Consider the following 24,247-nt stretch of genomic DNA (forward strand, 5'->3'; position numbering starts at 1 on the left):
ACCCCAAGCTCCACATCTGTAGCATGAAGGGAACGAAACTGACCTATTTTGGCAAAGACCATGATGGCTCTTTATCATTCCCTACACAAAGGGACCAGTGATTTTCATCTTTCTTCAGGAGACTGTCTCACAGACAGCGTAGGCCAAACACCATAATTGACAGCAGGTGGGCTTTTGACTCTCAGATTAGTTGAAACCCACTGGAAACTTCTCTTGACGTTCTATATTTACGCTATTAAATTTTTAAAAATCCAAAAATTTTCCCAGAGTTATCTACTTCAACCTCAACTACTAAGCAACTCTCTTGAACTCAGCAATCTATGATCATTATTCATCTGATCTCAGCATCTTTTTTGAGTTACATTCCAGACAGGTATCTGTCAATGAAGCAAATTCATTTATTTCCTGCTAGTAAGCTTCTCACTAACATATTCGCATGATTTATAATAAAACAGTTGGGTCATATAAGACATAGGTGGTGATATAAGTTGTGGTGACAGTAGTAACTGGAATGAATACATGTAATACAGAAATTTCTTCTCCTGTAAATGAAATGTTCTTGTCCACAGTAGATTTAATATTGAAAAGACTATTAATGAGAAATTTGTGAAATAGAGGTTATTTTACTTCATTAAAATATCAGTATGTCACACTGGTGTTTTGTGTACTTAGAGATGTGGATGAGACGGTTCCTGTAGTGTTGCAGTGAGAGTCAGTGGTGAAGTAGGTTTTTTTTTTTTAAATTTATTTTTCTAAAGTTTCATAATAATTGGTCTACTCTAGATTAAAATTAGGATCTTGTTTCTCCATTTTAAATACCATGCACTGTTTGGCTAAACATATGACTTTTCTTTCTTAGTATTTGGTTATCAGTTACTGTTTGGAATTGTTCTGAAACATGATAGAACTTTTATTTCACTGTAACTTTTGGGGGGATTTATGGTTTGGTTTTGATGGTCAGGTAAATGCCTTTTAAAGCGTGTCATCAGCAAAAATTGTCTAGGTTTCTGCCATAACTGTGAATACATGAGGTTGTTGGACTGCCAGTGTACAACTGAAAACGGAATTTGGAGAGACTAATTTTGACTGAAAAAAACTGTATCTCCAAATTTACCCTTTTTAATGTATTATATGAATGCATTATTTTTCAACTACTGTATGTAGTTATACTGTGAGGCATTTTATCTTACAGTGTTTATAAGGTTGTTGAGAAATTGTGCAGAAAAAAACTCAGTGATGAGGTACAGTAAAGTTGCACTAATTATTCTCCTTTTTTCTTAGATATTTGGGCAATTGGCTGCATATTTGCTGAACTATTGACTTCAGAACCTATATTTCACTGTCGTCAGGAAGACATCAAAACAAGTAATCCTTTTCATCATGATCAGCTAGATCGCATTTTCAGTGTAATGGGATTCCCTGCAGGTAATTTATTTTCATTAAAGCGTGAGACATAATGCTGCTGAGTTAATTTTTTTCCTAAAGGAAATTACTAGTTGTTTGTATAGGTACGAAGAAGCTGTCATGTTGATGGATTTGAAATGATAGCAATTATGGAATAATAGCACTGGCCAGCAAACAGAAAGTCAGGCAACTGCTGTAGTTTTTTCTTCTTGTGTATTAACCTACGCTTTCAGAATTGTTAATACTGCTCCTTTTTCTCCCCCCCACCAAAGATAAAGATTGGGAAGACATAAGGAAGATGCCAGAATATCCAACTCTGCAGAAAGATTTTAGGAGAACAACGTAAGTGTTGATAATGTAACAACAGTTCAGTGGATATAGCAAATAGGCAGAAATTTGCTTCTGTTCTGTAACTTTTTTGGGGAGAGGATTTTGGAGTGTTTGGGTTCTAATGCTGTGACAGCTGTCCTGTTTGAGTTAGCTGTTTTGCTTGAAACCTGTTCTCTCCCTCAGCTGCTTGTTAAAAGCATCAACTGAGTGGCCTCCTCCTTTATATAGAGGGTGTCATCCTAAGAGCCACTTAATCTGTAGCAGGCACAGACAAATGAGCTTACTTAAAACACCTGTATTGCTTCTTCAAAGTAACATCATTCCTTTTGTATGAGAGAGAGAAGAACCTCCCTGGTCCTTTTGGCCAGCCGGTATGTAGAGACAGTAAAGTAGTGGGCAGAAATTCTTATGGGAGGTAATATCTTCAATAGGTTGTGATGCAAGCCTGTCTAGGATCTGTGAATTTTCCATTCCTACTGTTGATGGTGCTTTGGCTAAACTAGTTGAGTGGTGGTGATAGAGTGTGTAAGGAGTAACTTAGACTCTGCCATAGGGGAGAGGAGATAGATTCAGGAGTTTTGTATTCTGTTTTCAGCCCTGCCATGGGATTCATTGGAAGGGGGGTGGTTAGTAGGTCGAGAAAGGTTCTCTTCCCCCTCTACTCAGCCCTGGTGAGGCCACATCTGGAATAATTGTGTTTAGCTCTGGGCCCCTCCATTCAAGAAGGACAGAGAACCACTTGAAAGAGTCCAGTGCAGGGGCTCCAAGATGATGAAGGGAGTGGAATATCTCCCTTATGAGGAAAGGCTTGGGGAGTGGGGTCTCTTCTGCTTGGAGAAGAAGAAAATGAGAGGTGACCTCATTAATGTTTATAAATATGTGGAGAGCCAGGAGGATGGTGCCAGGCTCTTCTCTATTATGCCCAGTGATAGTACGAGAGGCAATGGAGGTAAGCTTGAGCAAAGGAGGTTCTATAAAACATGAGGACAAATTTTTTTACTGTGAGGGTGACTCCTTCTCTGGAGTCTTCTCTGTGTCCTCTGAACGTCTCCTTCCCTGGAGACATTCAAAGCCCACCTGGATGTGTTCCTAGGTGACCTCCAGTAAGTGACCCTGCTCTGGCAGGGGGGTTGGACTTGATCTTTTGAGGTCCCTTCCAACCCCCTAGGTTTCTGTGATTACACTGGCTGTGGACAAGATATGGAGCTTATCTGTGCACAAAGCTGCTTCTTTTGAAAAAGCTGTAGATAACCTCTGGATTTTTAGCTTCAATGCAAGGCACATGTCGTTGTATTTAGGGTATTATTTAACTTGGGAAATGTAAGGGCTGCGTGGTTTGCTGCAGGTTGGGATCAAGAAGACAGTAGTAAACTGACTCCTCTGTCAAATGGCAACTGGAAGGAACTTTTAAGATTTGCTGTTGTGAACTGCTGTATACTTTCTGTGGCAGAGTTGCTGCAGAAAACAAGACTATACACTTCCAAGTTGAGTTTGAGTGTCATATTCCCATGTCAACAGCTTATCCGTATGCTATAAAAGTTGCATGTTCCATGGAAATAATCTGTACACAGTTGATATTACTTGTGTTAGTGAAAAGCACACTTTATTTGTTCTACTGCTAGACAAATATCTGACGTGTTTTCTGATAGCAGTTCTTGTTACAGATGGCTTATTAAGGGCTGGTAAATGTTTTTGTGATCACTTGATGCAGTTCCTTATTCTTAATGCTGTATTATTTAAAAAATGTCTGTTTAAATGTATTTTTCAGATATGCCAATAGTAGTCTCATAAAATACATGGAGAAACACAAAGTCAAGCCTGACAGCAAAGTTTTCCTTTTGGTAGGTAAACTTGAAAATCACTGTGGTGACAGGAATTAAATGCATTTCTAATAGTAATGTCTGTGTCTGTTCTTCTGTCTCGTTCTAACAAACACCAGTGCTAAAGAAACCTATTTCTTATTAACTGGCCACTTTTGATTTTGTGGTGTGTTTTCTTCATATGCATTTACACTTAAACTGTGTGCTTAAACTGCTGCTATTGAAGAAATGAAGGTCTTACCTAATTAAGATCTGCAGGGCACTCATATACCCTTCCTTACCCTGAGGTCTTCTGTACAAATATTATACTGCATGTTATAAATCACTGTAATCCATGTTGGTTTAGAGAGCTGAGAAGCTTCTAAGAGCTAAAATGGTTTGTGAAGCAAGGGAACAGGAAAGGAGAAATATACTTATTTCCTGTAGTTATTCTCGTATTTTGTGGGGTTTTTTTCTTGCTTCTGATAATAGTCCATCTCTGTTCTGTGGTGATTCTAAACAGCATCTCTAAACATATTGTAAGTGAATACAGGATTACTGTGTCTAATAATGCATGATTTCTGGATGCCTCTATGATGACTTAGTGCTGTCTAAATTTAGGAATGAGGTTCAAAGTGACTTTGCTCGTGTTGTGAACAGGGAGTTTCTGTAATGAGACTGTTAGTGCAGCTTGAGCTCTAGGAGTCTGTTATTATCAGTAGTTACAGATCACCATAGCAGTCTTCTCTCTAGGTCCTGGCAAAAGATTTGCTCTTTGACTTGTCTGTGCCTACTGGGTGATGACACAAATAGCTGTGGAAACAGAATAGGTTGGTCCCAAGTGGGTGGTAAGGAAGCATTCACACAAGAAATGTGAGGCTTCAAGAAATAATAATTAAAAATTCTTAACTTGCTGAGCACACTTTAGAATCATCTAGAGTAGGAGTCTAACTGAAAAGATGACAATTTTAAGAGACATTGTTAGTTAGCACCTGAATTTCCCCCTCTTGTTCTGTTAAAGGTGGAAGCCACTATAATGCCTGGTGCCCATATGCAAAGCAGCGTATGGGTTGCTATTAGCTTATGTGGCTAATTCATCAAGGCTATGAACAATAAGTTGGGAGTTATCTTGGGTGGATAGACTTCTTTTCCAGCAACTCAGTCTCTAAATAACACAAAACTAACCATATTTTGCAAGGTAGGATCTCTTAGTGAGTTTTTTTCACTGTTGGTAATCAGGAGTGAATAAGGGTGATTTAGTGGTCAACTATAAAGATGGAGGATAATCTTAAACAGGTCAGTTTCCTGGAGTTTTCTATGTAAGAATACCCAGGAATGTGGACAGCCTTCTGATTGCTGTACTGAGGAGGTCCATGTACCTGAATTACCACAGGCATGCTGCACCAAAGAGTCTCAGTACCTGCCTTGTCTTGTGAAAGATCCTGAAAATCAGCAGATCTTGAAGTAAAGGTGTGCATTGCTCTCCCAAATCAAGATTTTAGGAATTGGCTGCTAATGAGATTGGTAGTACACATATTTTGAAGCAGACTCCCTAAAACTCCCTGTTCATAATCACAGTAGTTATGCTGGTTTCTTTTGAGGCAGCCTCCTTTTTGCAAGGTGACTTCTGAAGACATATGCTTTGTAACCTTGATTGGTCAAGACTTTGTGCTAGTGAGTACAGAAATTCTGTGTGGTGCATAGAGAAGATATGGCATCAAGTAGACCAGTGCAGGATTGCCAGTGACTCTTGACAAAGAGTGTCACTCTGCTGATTGATGTTGAATGATAATAGCTACATGAAGGGCAGAATGTTTTCCATCCAGGAAGAGGCATCTGTTCTTTCACTCCTGGAAAAGTTACAAGCATAGTATTTATAGCTGAGAGCTGACAGCAAGTAATCTTGAGAGAGCTGCTGGGAACTATGAGACTGTTGATGAAGTCCAGTCTCACAAGCTTTCTATATTATGTTAGCAGCTTCTACCCTGAAAGCAAATTGTGTCCAGATATTTTTTATTCACTTTTCTAGAAGCAGCAGAAGCTACAGAAGACCAGATTTTGTCAAAGAAAAGTTGTTTTAACATAGCATCACTGATAGGCAGGATACCTCACTTGGACCAATGTTGTGGGTGGCATCACCTGGAATGGGCAAAGTGATTATATCCTCAGGAATGGAGAGGAGCTACTAAGAGAATAAGCAGATCATTAAAAGGTCCAAGGTACCTTTATATCTTCAGCTGAGGCACATTAACCTTATCTTTGAATGTCAAAGAATACAAGCCATGTTTGGAGGCAGCTTGTGATGATGGTGCTATAAGGCAGAAAACTGGTGCAGCTTTCTCTTGAGTGGAATTGCAACCAATTCTGAGGAAGGAGTCCAGGGAGGAGAGGCTGATGTCCTGTACCCTTTTGCCAGTGACAGCATCTGGTACCAAAGTCCAGGAGAGGCCCTATACAGAACAAGAGTGTTCTTCCCTGCAAGTGGCCCTATACAGAACAAGAGTGTTCTTCCCTGCAGTCAGCATAGTGGAACTGTGGAGAAGAAATTTACATGACCTGTAACGGTGTCACAAGCCACTGAACTGACAAAAATTTTCCATTTAGGGAGAGGCAGTGGTTTGAAATAAAGATACTGAATACCAAAACTGTAGTCTATATTTATTGCATCATGTGAGGTCACTGTAGGGGGCCAACAGAATAGCAGAAGTTAAATTTGTTAAGATACACAGGAAGTGTAGGATTGAGTTATCTGGCAACACAAAACACAGTAAATAGGTGTGCCATGCAAATCCTTCAGGTGCTTGCAATGCAGGACCATCTTGAGGTGTATTTCTGAAGAAGCATTAGAAAGCAATTCAGGAGCTGGCTCCAAATGAACTGTTGGGTGGAAAGACAGCTCAAATGGCCCTTTGTTGTGTTGTCAGTCTGAGATCCATGGCCTATAAGGTATGGCAATAAGGTGAGGTGAAAAGGAAGTGGGAAAAGTACAGAGAATTTTACAAGATCTTATATACAAAGTAGGATCAATTACAACTATTGAGAATGGAAATACAGGGAATCACCTTTCTTGATTGATGTGTTTTTACGAAGGCTGTTTACTATATATATATATGTGTGTGTGTATAAAATAAAGAATTGTATATCAGATTTTTGATTTATTGGGCTAAAAAGCCCTGAACACCCATGCCAAAGTCACATTAATTTGTTCAATATTTGGGGAATTTTTGTTTGAGGCCTGGAAGGTAGAGTTTGAGCTAAGAAGCCCTCACAGAAGGAATTTTATTTTCACTGTTGACTTGAATTTAGAGAGTATATTGTGAGGGCAGGATACTGTATGATGTGGTCTGTGCACCCAAATTTCCTACCATGTTTATCATAAGTTGATAAATTATTTAAATTGGTATGTAATACCTATAGTTCGTTTTATGTATCGTAATCCTCTTTTAAAGCCTGCTGCAGTCAACAGCGTTCTAGCTAATAAATTTAGTATTGTTCTCCTCCTAGCAATGAAGAAATGTTACTAGGAAGGGTCTGCTCCTCTTCTTTCTCATTTCAATACGAATTAGAGTGGGATTGGGAGCTGTGTGAGTGGCAGAGGGCTTTCTCTGGCTTTGGAATGTCGCCAGTGTGAGAAATGAGGATTTATTTTTTCTGTCTCTAAATTGATACAGGAAGTCCTGATCAGGTTCAGTCTCTTCTGCCACTTTTTTCCTGTAGTGTCAGCAGTGCAGAACATATAAAAGATAGACATGTGCCACAACAAAACACTGTTATTTAGAAATTATGAACTTTTAATAGCTGAATTTGGTGTCAGTTTAGTACAGTGGTTCATCCTTAGCAATTAATATTACCAGATGGACTTAACTGTATTTTGTATGTAAAAAGTGCTTCACAGCCATAGTGCTTTAATGGATGTGTGTTCTAGTTCTTGGGAACTTCACTGAACAAACAATGCTAACTTAGGCTTGTTTGAACAAGCCACAAGTAATTTAACAAGCCACAATCCAAGACATATAAGTCACAGTTCTAAAATTGATAGTTTGATAAGCTTTTTGCTATTTTTAATTTTTTGCTTTGCAGCTTCAAAAACTTCTTACTATGGACCCTACAAAGAGAATTACCTCAGAGCAGGCTTTGCAGGACCCCTACTTTCAAGAGGATCCTCTGCCTACATCAGAGTATGTATTCCCTCTTTAGTGCTTTCTTCTTTCTGCTAAGTGCTAATCCCTGAAATGACACAACAGCTGAAAAATTCACAGATACCTACCTATATCCACAAGAAGTAGTAGCTCAGACATGTTCAGTAGAAACTACTAGTATAGTACTAAAGTGTCTGTATCTACTGGTGCCAGAACTGAGTGGTCATGGACAATAACCCAGTACCATGTTTAGTAACTCTGAACATACTACCAAAGCTAGGGTGGTATCATTGTAGTATTTAGAGAATTAATATGTGCCCTGTTTGAGCCCCTCAGTTCAAGGACAGGGAACTGCATGAAAGAATCCAGTGCAGGACCACAAAATGATGGAGGGAGTGGAACATCTCTCTTATGAGGAAAGGCTGAGGGAGCTGTGTCTCTTCAGCTTGGAAGGGACTGAGGGGTGACCTCATTAATGTCATATATATATGTAATGTCATAATGTCATATATATATATGACCTATATATATATATATAGGATGAGTGTCAGGAGGATGGAGCCAGGCTTTTCTCAGTGATGTCCAGTGATAGGACAAGGGGCAATGAGTGCAAGCTGGAGCATAGGAGATGTTCAAAACCCACCTGGACGTGTTCCTGTTTGACCTTCACTGGGTGACCCTGCTCTGACAGGGGTGTTGGACTCGATCTTTCAAGGTCCTTTCCAGCCTCTAACATTCTGTGATTCTGTGTGGTTCTTGTTCCTCCTTACACAACCTCACAGAGCCTGGTTCTCCATTGCCTGATTCCATTGTGCCTTTCTTTGGGACTGGGACATTTCTCTGATCTACAGCCCTTCCCATGCCCTCTTGTACAGGGGAACAGTAAAAGGAGAGAAAACTGAAGCAATCAGTAACTGCCTTAAATCTTGCAGGTTCCTTGTTAAGAAGGCTTGAGCATACACATTTTGTATCTCAATGTATTTTACTGTCCTGAAAAACTGAAATTGCATATTCAGTTCCTGCTGGCAGACTTTCCTCTTCCAGTTTCTCTTCACAGTTTTCAGAAGTGTGATGGTTCATAGCATTATGCTCTGTAGAAGCTGGATGCAGAGGGCCTTCCACCAAGCTTTCACTGCTTCCTCAGGTAGAAGGCACCACTAAAAAGAGGGAACAGCCACTGGAGTGCAAAAGGAGTCTAGTTGAGACTGGTTGGCTTTTCTTTATCTTTCTCTGGGTAAACCAAACACTGATTAGCAGCTAGATTAGTAACTGTTTACACACTCTAAAAATCATGTCATGTTGATGATACTCGGAATGCTGGCACAGAAATGTGAGAAATTGATACTGGTCAAGATCTACCCATATTTTTCTATTTAGTGATATCTGATTATCCTATGTAAACCTATAGTTCCACATGAATTACAGGATATTACTATGGTAAAGTCTCTGCCATAAACATTAAAATTAGGCCTACTGATTTTAAAAGCTTTTTTTTTTTTTTTTTCTCTAAAGATGTGAGAAGCTAACTGAAACTCTTTAGTTGTGATTGACAAATATATTTCAGCCTGCTGTAAGCCAAGGCATGCTCATAAGACAATACTCTTTGGATCAGTGAGCCATGCATGTCTCAACTAGGTATTGTGGAACCTCTGACACTGTGTTTGTTCATTTTGCCATCTGGATCAACAAGTGGTTGGTCTGGTGTTCGGGCATGCTCAACCGTGCTAGGATTTGTAAATGATGGCCTCATGCCAACAGCAGAGATCTGACATTATGATCAGCACCTAGCTGCAGGTATCTGCTGCTCTCTTGGGTGCTCATGGTCCCACAAGCTCTTGGGTGCTTATGGAAACAGGACTCATGAAATACAAGAAATGAAATCATGTTATATTACCTTGGTTTTAATATACCGTTAAGTAAATGTATGTCAGATGTACATATCTGTGGAGTGTTTACTGTTCTTTGTGTTTCAGTGTATTTGCTGGCTGTCAGATTCCATACCCTAAAAGAGAATTCCTCAATGAAGATGAACCTGAAGAGAAAGGGGATAAGGTATAATAAACTCCTTTTTTTTCCTATCTTTTTTTTTCTTCTTTTAATTATGCCATGAGAAATTTGTGCTAACAGATGAAAACTAATGAAGAGCTAACATGAAGAGCTAAAAAAACTATGTTTTCTAGGCAAGGCTCTCTTTTAAAAGTGCTTCCTAGACACATAGAAGTACCAGATGACTTTGGGGTGTCTCAGGCAGTATCACCATCACAGTTTGCCCTGACCTGTGGGGAATGAGCTGGACAGGTTTTTCTGTCAGTAGTAGCTTGCTTTCAGCTGCCACCATTCCAAGAGAACCTTGCTACCCCCTGTTGCATTGTATGATGAAAACACATTGTGATCACATGAAAAGAATGGCATTTCCATTGTATGACTGGCATACATCCAGCCATTTCAAAGTAGATGGCTGTCAGGGTCTCAAATAAATAGTGTCAGCTTGCTTCTGGCACCACATCAGAACATTTCATCCATCTGCACACAGTTTCCTGATCATGTTTTAAGGGCCCTTGAACAAAGGACTAATAAGGGAGTGTGAACTGTTCTGGTAGCGACAATCTTCTCTGATTACTCTTTCCCATAGTCCTGTAGACATGGGCAAGAACTTGTTTGTGTGCATAGTGAGTTTTGGTGTGTTTGCTACATAATCTGACCTCCCCTGTGCATGTAGCTCAGCTGTGCTACGTGACTGCAGTGATTGCTCCATCATGCTGTGAAGGCTGGACAATGGTGCTATGGTGTATGAAACAACCTGTTATTTTTGCTTAAAAGTGTACAGTGAGGCACCAACAGTAATGCATAGCTAGCAAAATGTGAAGAAAACAGCCTTTAACTGTAATTATCTGGGGACTACATGAGAATGACTGTTGATCGTTTGGAGAAACCGTTTGAATACATCCATCTTCTGTTTTCAGATTTTCTGCATAACATAAAAACTAGCTGAGTTCAAAAGTATGCCTATCATAATACATTTCAAGCAGCAAATTCTTTTTTCAGAGCAGATATTGTAGATTATTCTGTACTGAGAACAAGTGCTACAGTCCTGGATGTTTGTGTCCAGGTATTTTTTTTCAAAAAGAGGAAACAGACATAAGAAAAAATACAGTGAAAGTCATGATGGTGGTTTGATTGTAATTTAGTTACAAGCTTTGCTTCAACTCACAGCTTCAAAAACAAGAACAAAATTTATCAATTAAAATGACTCTGTCTTTTGTTAAGTCAGTCAGTCCTGTATAAAAGTAAAGATCTTTCTTTTTCATGGGTGTGTTGGGGGAGAACAATGGCATGCTTATATTCGAAACATCCATTATGTAAATGACTTTGAGAGTGTTGGGGAAAGTCACATATTTTTGCCCACTCCAAACAAAACTTTTTTGAGACCATTTAGGTAATAAGTCACACATTACTGATTGAATTTGTTCCCACAGTGTGGAAAATGTGAAGGTAAAGGATATTCTTAAAGTTGGATCTGCTCCATGTTTTGTTTCTTCATGATGCTGTTGCAAGTGAAAGGATTTGTATTTATTTTTTTAATAGTGTTAGTTTCTTGTTTGTTTCTAAAACCATAGAGATCTGTTCAGTCCTTTGGAAACCTAGAGGAGTTCTCTGTGTTTGTTTATTTGGACTTGCATCTGAGTTAAATAACCTTTAACATAAGCGTTCTTCCAAATCTTTAGTCAGTGAAGTGAAAATGAATGTAAAACAAAGTGAAAAGAGTCCTCTCTCATGGGAAACATGGGACCTGCAACAAATTTTGGAAGTTCCTTTGATACTCCTTTATACGTAACAGAAAATTGCAGCCTCACTTGCATCCAGGCACTATGAAAACACAGATTTTTTGAATGCTAGCACAAAACCCACCCTAGCTAGTGGTGTTTGTTTGTATAAAGTGAAGCTCAAACCATTATGAAAAGATCAATTGATTCTTAACAGGTTGGGTTGGGTTTGTTTTTCCTTTCAAGCCAGCTTGATTAGATTTTTAAATTACTGAAGTTTAAATCTCCCAGGAAACAGAATCTGTCAGAGATAGGATTTGAGGACTAAAAGCAGGAGGATACATTGTTTGTTTTGCTAAACGTGAAATATAAATGCAGGCCACCCCTTAAATCCTTGGAGATGCAGGGCTTCTTTGTGATCTTAAATGAATACACCATTGCAAAATTCAGCTGAAAGTAGCTTAGGAGACCATTGTAATGAATGGCAGAGATAGCAATCATTTATGTCATTAATCTGAGGTAACTAAATGCTTTTTGGTGATCGGGGGCATCAAGAATTAATTGTATGAGCAGATACTCTACAAAAAAAGAGACTACTTTGAAATGTTCCATACAGTATATTGGAGGGGAAAGGCAGTAAAGCTTTTTAAGTCAAGCCCTAACAATTGTAGGGTTTTTTCCATGATGAACAAGTGACATATCTCACTTGGAGATATCTCATTTGGAGGAAAATTGCTTTTCATTGCATCAGCTTTAGTGCTTTGATAAAGGAGCCATCCCTTGTGCTCAAAAGCAGACACATGGGTGGTCTCTCCTTGTTAGTGTCTAAACATGGAGGGTAGAGTTCTGCTGTGCTGATTTTCCAACATTTCCTCCAGTTCCCTAGTAATCTTTTTAGTCTGTAGCCCTCTGAAGACAGAAGAGTATAATGTCTTTTGCTCTTCTTTCTCCCTATTGTGGCATTTTTCTCTTTGTCTATCTTCCTGCTGTGTCCCAGTGTCTTCGTAATTGTTTGGCTTGTCTTCTTTTGTTAATCTTCTCATACCCTTGCCAGATTCTTCCCTCCTCTTTTGTCTTCAACTATTCCTTTCTGGCTAATTTTCAGTTTTCTGCTATTTCATTAAGATTTTCTGACCTCGTGCACTGTGCTGGACTGTTTTTCCAGTATACCTTTACAAGGTACTTCAAAGCACAGGAGAGCAAAACCTGAGTAATGAAGAGGGATTAAACCCATTTCTGGTTCTGTCACAGAATTACCTCACAACCTGGAAGAAATGATACCATTTCTCTGGTCTCAGTTTGCTTACCTTTCTGGTAGTAATGCTGCCAGCCTCCTTTGGGTTATTTTGACATCTCATTTACGAGAAAAGTGGTTATGATTCTGAGTGAAAAAGGCTACTGAAGCACTTAGAATAATTTACTGTGCTTCACCACATCTGCCACTGAGCACTAGTGAAATTTTGGGAGTTTTGATTTGGTTCACTAGACAATTACTGCTTTATAAATGGTTCCTTCCATCCTCCTCTCATTTGGCTAGCTGGAGGAGGGACTAGACTGTCTTTGGTTTTTTTCTGCCTTCCTTTATTAAGAAAAAAATAAAAAAGACCACAAATGAGGGATACCCCCAAAAAAGCATGCAAGAGTACATTGAGGTATCTGTAATTATTTAACCCATTATTATACCAAGATGAACCATATTTTGGGGGGGATACAAAATTATTCTTGGTTATTACTTAAAGACACTTTTTAATTGCTTTGTCATTCACAGATGTTACATTTTATTAACAGATTTTATGTTTTACAGGCACCTTTTATTAGATTTTTTTTTGAGTGGTTGCAAGGGGACAGAAATTAAGCCAAAATGTAATTGGTTTAGGCAACTACTTTGTTTTGTGGCAAACTGAATTAGTTTGGATTGAGAAAACTCTATGTCTACAAGTATCCACAGGTGGGTGCAAGGAAGATGGAGCTGGACCCTCTTGATTACTTCCCAGTGACAAGAGGAGGAGCAGTGGACATAAGCTGAAGCATTAAAAGTTCTATAAGAAAAAATTGGTTACTATGAATGGGACAAGAGACTGGAACAGGCTGCCCAAGGAGGTTGTGAGGTCCAGGGATGTTGTGGAGTCCCCTTCTCTGGGGATACTCCGCACCCACCCGGATGCAGTCCCGTGTAATGCGCTCTAGGCCATCCTGTTTTAGTGGGAGGGTTGGACTAGATGACCTCTAGAGATCCCTGTTTCACCTAATTCTGAGCCAGTGAGAGTATTGTGTGGCTTCTTTGCCCTAGAATCAGCAGCAGCAGAACCAACATCAGCAGCAAACAGCACCTCAGCAGCAGCCGCAGGCAGCGCCGCCGCCGCCGCAGCCGCAGCAGCAGAACAGCGCTCAGACCAACGGGACGGCGGGGGGCACGGGCGCCGGAGGAGGGGGCACGGGCACGGGGCTGCAGCACAGCCAAGACTCCAGCCTCAACCAGGTGCCTCCCAACAAGAAACCACGCATAGGGCCTTCAGGCGCTAACTCGGGCGGGCCTGTCATGCCTTCAGATTATCAGGTACCTCTTCTCGGGGTTTTTGCCGCTTCTCAGGCCGTAGGGCCAAAATGTTGCCTGCCCCCCCTTCCCTCCTGGAGGAACGGGTCACGTTTTAATGGATTTCTCCTGTAACCTGAGCAGGCGTGCTGTGATGTGTTGCATAAAACTGTGGATTTAGAAGCTTAAAGTAAAAAGATTTTGTTCCGTGGGTAGTAGTTTTTAGTAGAATACCAGTGTGAGTCATCTGCTGCACCCTGTAAAGTGTCAGGGGTTAGTCCACTCCAGGAAAGCACTTAAAATATATGCTTGACTTTGTTTGAGAGTAACCTTATGAAGCCAGCAAAATTATTTCATGCACATAAATGCTTTGTTAGATCAAGTTCAGTATATTCGGGTCTTGGCAACATTAAATCCCGTGTGAGAAGCAGATCTGAGAAGATCCTGAGAAGTAGAAACCAACTTAGAACCAGGCTCTCTTGTTGGATTCCTGCTTCATTTTTACCTTAAGTCATCACATATATGAAGCAGTTGTGCAGTTTATTCTAGTATTTGGCTGAGGCTACTTCTCCTGTGAAAGAAAAAACACATTAGCCCAGGAATGATGCTTTGGTTCACCAGTCTGATTCATGCTGAAGTAGGGCAAAGACCTGCATTGTTTCTAATGTGACCAAAGTTGAATAGATTTTTTTTTTTCCCAGTACAGTAGCATTGATAAATAAAAGCAGTAGCATTGAATTATTTTTGGATTTGCTTGCTTGCCTTTGCTTACTAGAATTATATTTTCCACTGAAAAAGTGAGTTAGACTAAACATAGAAAGCATTGAACTTACCAGGATCTTCAGTAGTTGAGAGTTTTATGATTTTATAACAGCAGTAATTTGAAAGCAGAATAAGAAAAAATTAAATATTAAAGGTTTCAAAAGGATTCTGTCTGCTACTAGCCTTTGAGGGAACCCACCTTCAGCCTTTTCAGGATGTTTCAAACTTAAAATAAGTAGATTTTTAAAAACCCAATTCTGGAGTTGCCTTGACTTAACCATCCAGACCTTCTCCACAGACAATTGATTTCTTAGTGCCAGACATTGTTCTCTTATTTGTGTTTTACTCTTAATTACAAATAATCATGAAAGCATGGAGGGCAATTTAAGGGTAAAGACAACTAGGTTTCTTTTTTGAAAAGTTCCAGACAGACTTGAGGTCTGGACAGATCCCTACAGCTGTCTGACTACACAGTATTTATGGCTGGACTGTTTTGGTCTCATTTTGAGCACTGGTGTGCTGCATTTGATGATATCTATCACAAAATCCTTATACAGCTCTCTAAATTTTGGCAGACTCCCTCCTTACAAGTCGCTAACAGTCTAAATACCAGTTTTTTTCAGACAGAATTATTTCATTTTTTTTTACCCTCCATGACTGTCTTCTAAACTTAACAATACTGGCATCAAAATGATGATCTGTATGTTGCCTTTACGTCACTCACTAAATTGTATGGTCTGATTATCCATTTTTACATTTGCATTTGGCTATCTACCCTTAAATTCTAGATGACTGTTGTCTGTTCCAGAAAGGAATGTCTGCAATTTGTCCAAGCCTGACTTTGTTAAAAACAAGTTCTCTTCTGTAGAACAAAAATAAGCATGGACAAGTTAATGCATTCTTGTAGTCTTATGGCATTAATTTTACTCTGTTATATCTTATTCAGAAGTAGGAAGAAGATTCCCTTTGCTTTGAGTTTCATTTAGCTTGAGATCTAAGGTCTTTTTGTAGTTCACTGACCCTAGTATATGTTGCTTCCACAAATGATGCTGCAAATTTCTTGTTGAATTTTACTGGGAATTAATTACGTGAGCTTGGGTGTTTTGCTTAGTGTGGTGACCTGATGCTTTTCATCCAGAAAGAGTTTCTGTAAAGAAAGCATTTATCACAATTCCTTTTCTTTTAAAAGCTGCAAAAGCTTTTGGAATTTTGTGACAAATTCCAGGTTTTAGTCACCCTGTTAACGATCTTAACCACGCAGACCAAGTGTAATCCGGTTATCAACAGCATGCATGCTGCTGGGAGACATCTCTTCCAAAGCCAGTGTACTGAGCTGTTACCTCCCAAAATGACCCTTAGAACCAAATGAAGTTACTCCATACAGCTGTTGGTTATATTGATAATATAGTGAGATACAGAGGTCCGCAAGATTGGACTGTTATCTCTCTCTCTCTAACCTCACTGTGCTTCATATTGAAAGCAGCCTTCATATTCCTACATTAGGCAGAACACAGAAAAAGTTGTGGTGTTTTGAGGGTTTAATATGTTTTACAATTTATGTAGAGTTAACAATATAAAACTAGGTACAGAAACAAAGAGCAGAAGTGTTATACAACTGCCTGAACTTTTAGGTTTCTGTTCTTCATCAAAAGTTGTCAGGAGACTGCTTTCATAGCTCTCCTGGTTGGAACCCAATGGTTAGATGAGTCCAGTGGCTGGGGTAGTGCCTTCATTGAAGTTGGTCTGTGGAGGATGTGATATTCTTCCAGACCCACTGTCTCCATGGGTTTTCCATTGAGAACTCAAACTTCTCCAGAAGCTTTCTGTAACTCCTATTACAGAATATATGATCCTAATAAATATGATCCTAATATTTAATGAGAATTCAGGTTCTTAACACTTCCTAGATACTTGCAGTTGACCACAAGCTTGCTGGCAACCCTTGGACATAACCAAGTAGAACCATCAACGAGACAGTGAAGAGAACTCTGTTGAATGACTGCCTGATACTGCACTTACCTTAGCTGGAAACAAACTGCTGACTGCATATAGTTCAGGGTTTTTTTCTTTTACTCTCCTTTTTTGTGGATTGGGGTGAGATTTACCTTGCTAGGAGAGTCCCATATCCATTGAGCCATTCTTCTCATGCAAGGTGATTTTGCAGCTTGCATTGTTTTGCATTTTTGCATTATTATAGCTCATTATTAATTCTGGACAGGAAATAGATATGGTAATAAAAGGGTAAATTCAGCATGCTGGAGATTGGAAGTGATCCATGAGTTTGACATGTTGAAACTGTGATCCATTGAGCCAACATCCCAAGCAGTGGAGGGGAAAAAAAATCATTCAGGAAAATGAATGTTAGGTTATTGCTAATACACATGGCCGTTTTTAAGCAGTTATCCTTGCTTCCTGTAAATAACACAGCAGTTTAAAAGACTAAAATATTATTTTATGTCCTATTGGACATTTTTTCTTTTAGACAAAATGAGTAACTGTTAGGTTATGGTTATCTTTTTCTCAGGAGCAGAATAAGGTATTTCTCTATAACATTTAGTATTATTTGTGTTGAAAACAGTGTTTGTGGCCTTAGCAGTTCAGTTTTGCATTATTAGCACTTACAGTAATGATGTAAGTTTAAGAAACAGCCAAATTTTGACATGGAATCTGCTCTGGTTTTTGTCTCATGTATTTTTCCTTCAAAAAAAGATGGATGTGTACATGCTGTGCTTCTAGGTGTCTGCCCCTGATCTTGGGTATTTTGTGTGCTGTGTTAAGGTTGGGTCAACTTGGGTACTTGTTTTATGGGACCTTAAACAGTAACAATGTTTAGTCAGCTTCTTCAAGGGTAACATTTTATTGAGGTTTGGACAGGTTAAAATTTTCTTAAGCTGCACAGTCCCAGCATTCATCCCCCTGATCCCACTGTCTTTTCCTGCAGCACTCCAGCTCACGCCTGAGTTACCAAAGCAACATTCAGGGATCTTCTCAGTCCCAGAGTACAATGGGCTATTCCACATCGTCTCAGCAGAGCTCCCAGTATCACCAATCTCATCAGTCTCACAGGTACTGAGAGGGCTAACAGACTGCACTCAGAAAGGAATGGACTAAAAACCAGAAGACTCCAGCAATATGAAGTTCATATCGATGAGAAGAACCAAAAATACAAAACTCTGATGCAGAATTAAAGTTCACAATGACAAAAGGAAAACTTCACTTACTGAAGACTTCCCTCCCCTTGGCCCCACTTGCCCCTTTATTGCCATAAAGGAGATTCTTGTGAAGTTTTCCTCCTTTCCTGCCCTTGCATGTGCTCCATTGTGGTTACTCTAATGAACCCTTCTGATCTGAACCCAGCACTTAACTTCTTTAACCTTTGGAATTTTGAAGGATTCCTGGTGCACCTTCCTTATGCTGTAGTGATTGCCATAAATCTGTCTTTTCAATCTCTTTGATGGGATTTTAAAGTTTTAAAATCTTGAACTCCTGGCTTTCAAGCTTGTATATAGTTAGTTTTGTACTAGGCAAACCAGTTTAGCTATACAGGTATATTGCACCTTTTTAAAGCACTATGTTATTTTCACAGGATATTACTGTTTTGCTCATGGATGTCAAGAACAGCAAAATTTTACTGTTCCAGAGTATTTTACTATTCTGTTTTTATTAGTCTAGTTTTCAGGCGAGGTCTTAAGAATAAAAAATTTTAAAAATAAATAAAATTTAAAAAGAAAAAGGAAAAAAGAAAAAACCCCACCCAAGTCTCTGCAGCAAGAAATATGCTTCGTGCTACTGGACTGAACTCCAAACAGAAGATTGCTGATATTTCTTAACACATTCACATTGAATTCTTGAAATCACAGTGATCATGCTCTGACTAGTTCTAAATTAAGCATTATTTTAAGTGAAACCAGGATAGTCACATAAAAAGGAGATGCTTTCAGGATCTGTTGGAACAGAAGAATGGAATGTCTTCCCAGGCTGGACACCAAAATAGTCAGGAAAATATAAAATAAAAAATATACTGCCCTTAAGTCTTAGTAGGAATGCAGATGATGGGCTTGTTTTTCTGTTAAGCAGCTGATTAATGTTTGTGAGAGCTCTATGAGTTTAGCTTTCTTTACCATTCCTGAGTCAGTTTTCTGAATCGAAAGGTGACAGAAATACCAAGACTTTTGAGAGCAAATGCATTTAATCATTTTGTTTGAATTAATAATTAAGAGAAATTACTGTGCATTTTGAAAAGCATGTCAAAAATTGTTCCTTTTTCATGTTTATAATGCATATTCTGTGTCCCTCACATTGCTGTGATTAACCCAGATTAGTTACACCAGATGCGCTTGATTGCACTGAACTGTTTCTTTTTCCCTAAAGCAAACATGTTTTGCTTGTGCCTAAGGACTGTAAGTGGATGGGTAGCTGGCAGAAAATCCCCAGTAAATAAGCAGGAGTTCAGAAGAATAATCAGAGGATTATTGTCCAACTTCTGCAACCACAGTTATTCGGAGAGACACAACATGTAATTTGGGACAGCTTAATTTTCCCTTCAGCCTTCAGAAACCAGGCTGGTTCTAGTTGCAGAAAACCTGGAAAAAATGCATTTAGAAAGCTACTAGCAATGTTACAACAGCGAGCTTCTACAACTGGTGTCCAGAGAAGTAAAATGAGAAGAGTTTATATGGAAACAGTTAACGTTACAAGCTTTTATACTGCAGTGTGTTCTCTTCTGTCTTCTGTCCATACAAAAAAAAAAATGTATATAGCTGTACACATTCACACTGAAGTTGTGATCAGACCTAGCAAGATGAGTAAATTTGTTTGCTCTAAAGAGAATGCTTTTCATCACAGCTAGACACATACATGTTTCAACTGGATTTGATCTGCCTGTCAGCTTTAGTGCCCCCTTCCTTCTCAAGCACGTGTTGTTTTCATGAACAGTTGGCTTGCTTTGGCCATATCTACTATCATGTGGTTTTGACAACACCCAGCTTCTCTGGAAAAGCAACTAAAACCTATTTTTGTCATCAAATGGGTAAGAAGGTGATGAAAAATTAAATGAAGCAATTTGAATGAAAAAATTTTGGGGGGAAAAATAATCTCCCGAATGATACTTTCAATGTGTAAGCCTTGAATGCCACATATTATACATAGCCTAGTGGCCAGTTTGAAAGAATTGTTCCTTTATTTTATTTTAATGAATCTGGGGTCACATTCTTTCCATAAGTGGAAAGTTTCACCTCTTACTGATGTTGGTATGTGGTACCTTTGAGCTACTGGATGTTTGGCCAGTGCCTTAAAGAAACATTTATATTTTTGTGACTTGAATGTCACACTTCTGGAAATTAACCTTTGGCAGAGTCATTTTTGTTAGCTCCTGTTCTTTTCACCCTTTTATTTTCTCAAAATCCTTTTGTCTTTCCCATTATAGTTACCTAATATTTCTTCTCCCGGCTGTGACCTCCAGCTGATGGTCAACATGCATATAACTTCGTGTTACTGTATGTTTAATTAAGGTGGGCTTGTGTGCCAATAAGGCAAAATCATGGTGTAGATTAATCTGTATGTAGAGTGTAAAACTTCACAGCAATGTAAGGTGCTTCAGTTGAGTGAGCTTCCAGCTTCTAGAGCAACAGCCACGACCTCTCTCTAAGCTGCACTGGCATTTCTGCCTTGGGTAGGTCTGATAGATGTCCCCAAGCTGCCTCTCTCACCTTCTGTGTGCACAGGTGAAGCCCAGCTGATTTCCTCCGTTGCCTTCTAACTCACAGCTGGGAAGAGAGCAAAGAAAAGTGAAAGCATTTGCCGTGAGGTGTAGGCTGTGCACACTCTTCTGGTTCCTTCCTGGTGATGAAATAATTCATCTTTTCTCCGGAGCTTGATGAGTGTTGCCAGGGTGGGTGTCAGGCATAACAGGAGAAGCCTTTGCTTTCCAGGGCTCATCCCATGAGGTAAAAACGCTCCAATTTCAGAAGTGAATTATGCAGCTTGTCATGGGAAGCAAAGACCACGCCATTTTTGCATTATTTTTGGGCCTGTGCAGTTTCGTTAGTGTGCTCATAGCTCTGTCTCTGCTCATAACCTTTACACCTTCACCAGAGTGTTTCACAGCAGTCCTGAGAGTGGAAGGTGACACCGGCAGAGCTGTCTGCTCCATCCTGGTCACCTGGTGGGGGAGCAGGCTGCTGAATACAGCTTTTCCCAGAGGAAAAAAACCTGTGGGGAACCAACTGGATGAGCAGCCTGATTCACAGAGGTGAAGGTTACGTAGCACAAAGTGTACAATGAAGGAAAAACAGAGGGAAAGCTGCGAGTCCTGCTCTGTATCTGTGACACTGTATCTGGGGAAGGGGAGGGGAGAGCATTCATTGCGGGAGGGGTGGCGGGAAGCTAGAAGTGTTCAAATATGTATAATATTTTATATAAACGTAATAAGCTTAGTTTCCCCTTCATAATCTTCAGGAATGGTACTTTAACACCATTAAGCAAAGAATTGTTTTAGGATTAAATAAATGTATTGTACATAAGGCCATACGTAATCTTCTAAAAACGTCGCCAGACAGGAGCGATGTGTATTACTATATGAAAAAAAAAGTCCTTAATGCACTGTTATCTCCTAAATATTTAGTAGTAAATTAATACTATTTAATTTTTTTAAAAATTTGTCTTGTGTAGACACTAAAAAGTATTACACAAAATCTGGGCAGAACATGTCCTTTTTAACAGCAATTTAAAGAACTTTTTATATATGTAAGGTAGTAACTTTTCAAATTGTTCTAGTTGTATTTTCCCATGTTTACTATTTGTGGAAGTGTGCCTGTCTTCAGTTATTTTTTTTTTTCTAAGTTCATGCACGCATCTTTCGTTTTTGTAGTTTTCCTTAGAAATTTCCTTAGAAATTATTGCCTCATGCCACCACAAAACTTTGCCACTCTATATCTGTGGTGGCCGCATTCAGCAGTGCCCGTGCCAATGGGCTAGCAAAACCACAAAGCAAAATACTTCTTTCTTATTCTAGAGTTGAGAGTTTACTGCTTTTAATTTGTCCTGATGTCACTCTTAAAATGACTGTTAAACTGAAACTTTGAGTTCATTGCATTTATTTTATATTCTTGGTTGTAATGAAATGGAATTGACTTTGCTTCAGTGTGAATTTTTTTAATAAAATAATATACATTTGTAATAATAATAAAAAGTTCAAATAAGTGTGCTGAAAAGTTTTTGTAAACATTGGCTTTGGGCTACCAAGAGAGAAAATATAGCCCACAAAATTGAAGTTGTAATTACATTCAGGATGTTTATGATATCATACACCACACAAAACAAAGCTTGCAAAACCTCAGAGTTTAAATTACAGCTTTTAAAATGCCCACAAGGATATTCATGGGTATGTGTCTATCAAAATAGAATGAAGCCTTATGGAAAACAGAATCGATGGAGTGGTTCTCTTAGGTTTTACCCTCTGCTTAAAAGTATCCTGTCATGCCATGCTGATGCCACTTGCTGAGATTCATTATTACTTACATGAAAATTCTGTACAAGTGTCTTCTGAAAAAAAAGATGATTGACTATTATAAAGCTAAATGCTCTCTTAGTTTTTCCTCCTGCAGGAAATTGGAGGCTTTCAAGTCTTTCAGATGACAGCATGAAAAGCACAAGCTAAAGCATATTGGTGGGTTTCCAGAGTGAGTTTTTATGTGCTCTGCTGTCTATTACTGTTCCATCTAACCTTTCTTTCACAGATGTATAGTTAACTTCTTCCAGAAATACCACCTGTTTTCTCTGTAATAGTTGCATGAGTAAGAATGGTTGGGATTTACTTGCACTGCCAATCATGCAATGAAGCGGGCTTTAATTTCTGAGGTGCCTTTTGCACAAGGGTGAGAATATGAGTAGCCTTTTGCCAAAAAGTCTGCTGACACCTCATGAATAAAGACCTGTTGCTTCAGCCTCAACACAACTCATCCCTAGCTCTGTACCCCTCATTGTTTCCTTTCTGCTTCTGCTGTGCTGTTGGTAAGATTGTGCTTAGTTGGCAGCTTTGACTTGGATGTCCTTCTCAAAGCTTCCTATATTCTCTCTGTCTCACTCTTCATTCTTCTACAGCAACTCTCACTGTTTATACTCCCTGGTCATGCAATTTACAGTCTAATCCAGCCTCATCATACTGATCTGAATTAATGCTGTCATGTCTTTTTCTGCCCTTGACAGCTAGGCAACTTGTATTTCATAGCCTTTCAGAAAATTGCAGAGTAGGTCGTTTATTTGTCTCCTGCTTTGACTTGTTGCTTTCTGCTTTGCATTACTGCCCTGGCTTTGCTATCTCTTGCATTAGATGTAAAGGTGCTCTCTTTGCTTGCCCATCACTGCCAAAGCCTACTGTTACCCCATCCTTCTTACCTAAATCAAGAATCTATCAAAGTTATCTCCTGTTTAATCGTCCCACCAGGTAAGCTTCTACAACTCTCATTTTAGATATTCAGATAAGCATTTTTATGCTCTGTTTCCAGTTGCCCTTTTTTCTTGAAGACTTGTTGCATAAATTTCTGAAAAATTCACTCCTAGGTGTGTCTTCTTCATCCCTCATTAAAACCCTTTGGCTTTGATGTGTAGAGAAGTTTAGTATTTAATCTTCTGGTGTGCTGTGAGTTACATCTTTTGTGTTAATGAAAACTGTCCCAGTGATCCATCGCCACCTCCATTCTATCTGCATCCAGCTGTCATTTTTTGTGCATGGTTTGTAAATTCCCTGAGACAGGAATGGTCATTTTGGCATCATAGAGTAGCTTCATTACTGGCACTTTAAGGCACTCTTTAATATAAATGATAATTACTGTAATATCATGGGGTTTTACTACTAGGCAATATGCAGCCATGGTGTGAGGAATAATTTCTATGTACCAACTGAACACAAAAAAACCCCATCATATTGGTGCCATGCATCAAGCTGGCTAAACATGGAGCTTGAGCAAGTATTGTTCAAATAGCCAGCAAAGGTTAACAAGGGTTTTCCTGTAGTGTTTTATTAACAGGGAAGTCCTGCTTTTCTGCAAGCCAGAGAACTTCATGCCCTTGTTTAAGATCACAGAAAAAACCCAGAAGTTGTTGTTTATTTGAGTATTTTTATAATAATGTAGAAAAATATTATTGCATGAGTACTACAGGGATTGTTTCATTTGCAAGAAGTATTTATTAGAACAATGATTGTTCAAAATAGTTTAAAAACACCAACAAGGTTATGAAAGACATGTACAGTCATAGCTGAGCTGCTGAGATTGCTGTCGGAGCACCACAGTTGTTACATAAGTTATTCAGGATAATCTAGAGTAGGTATTTAAAAAAAATAAGGACTATTTTTATTATTTAAGTCCAGAAGTAATACCAACCTACCTGCTAATTTTTATGTAACATGCTTGCCTTGGAATACTTCTTTGAGAACAGTTTTTTCCCAGCTTTGTATACCAACATAATGGTAAGTGTATTGTATGGTCTGTAACAGGCCGTTTCTGTGCTCTTTAAAAT

At 39.0% G+C, this 24,247-nt stretch overlaps 1 protein-coding gene across 3 annotated transcripts in view; it reads left to right on the forward strand.

The window, feature by feature from the left end:
• The window catches only part of CDK19 (cyclin dependent kinase 19), a 122,818-nt gene extending 100,888 nt beyond the window's left edge, over positions 1–21,930 (forward strand). For all 3 annotated transcript variants that reach the window (XM_071741166.1, XM_071741167.1, XM_071741168.1), the window contains 7 exons: positions 1,282–1,425; positions 1,677–1,746; positions 3,503–3,575; positions 7,614–7,711; positions 9,646–9,724; positions 13,727–13,993; positions 17,673–21,930. In XM_071741166.1, coding sequence (XP_071597267.1) covers positions 1,282–1,425; positions 1,677–1,746; positions 3,503–3,575; positions 7,614–7,711; positions 9,646–9,724; positions 13,727–13,993; positions 17,673–17,804 — 863 coding nt within the window. In that variant the 3' untranslated portion in view covers positions 17,805–21,930. The remainder of the gene's footprint in view (positions 1–1,281; positions 1,426–1,676; positions 1,747–3,502; positions 3,576–7,613; positions 7,712–9,645; positions 9,725–13,726; positions 13,994–17,672) is intronic.
• Positions 21,931–24,247: the final 2,317 nt, after the last annotated feature.

Source organism: Heliangelus exortis, chromosome 3, assembly GCF_036169615.1.
Source record: "Heliangelus exortis chromosome 3, bHelExo1.hap1, whole genome shotgun sequence".
NCBI lineage: Eukaryota > Metazoa > Chordata > Aves > Apodiformes > Trochilidae > Heliangelus > Heliangelus exortis.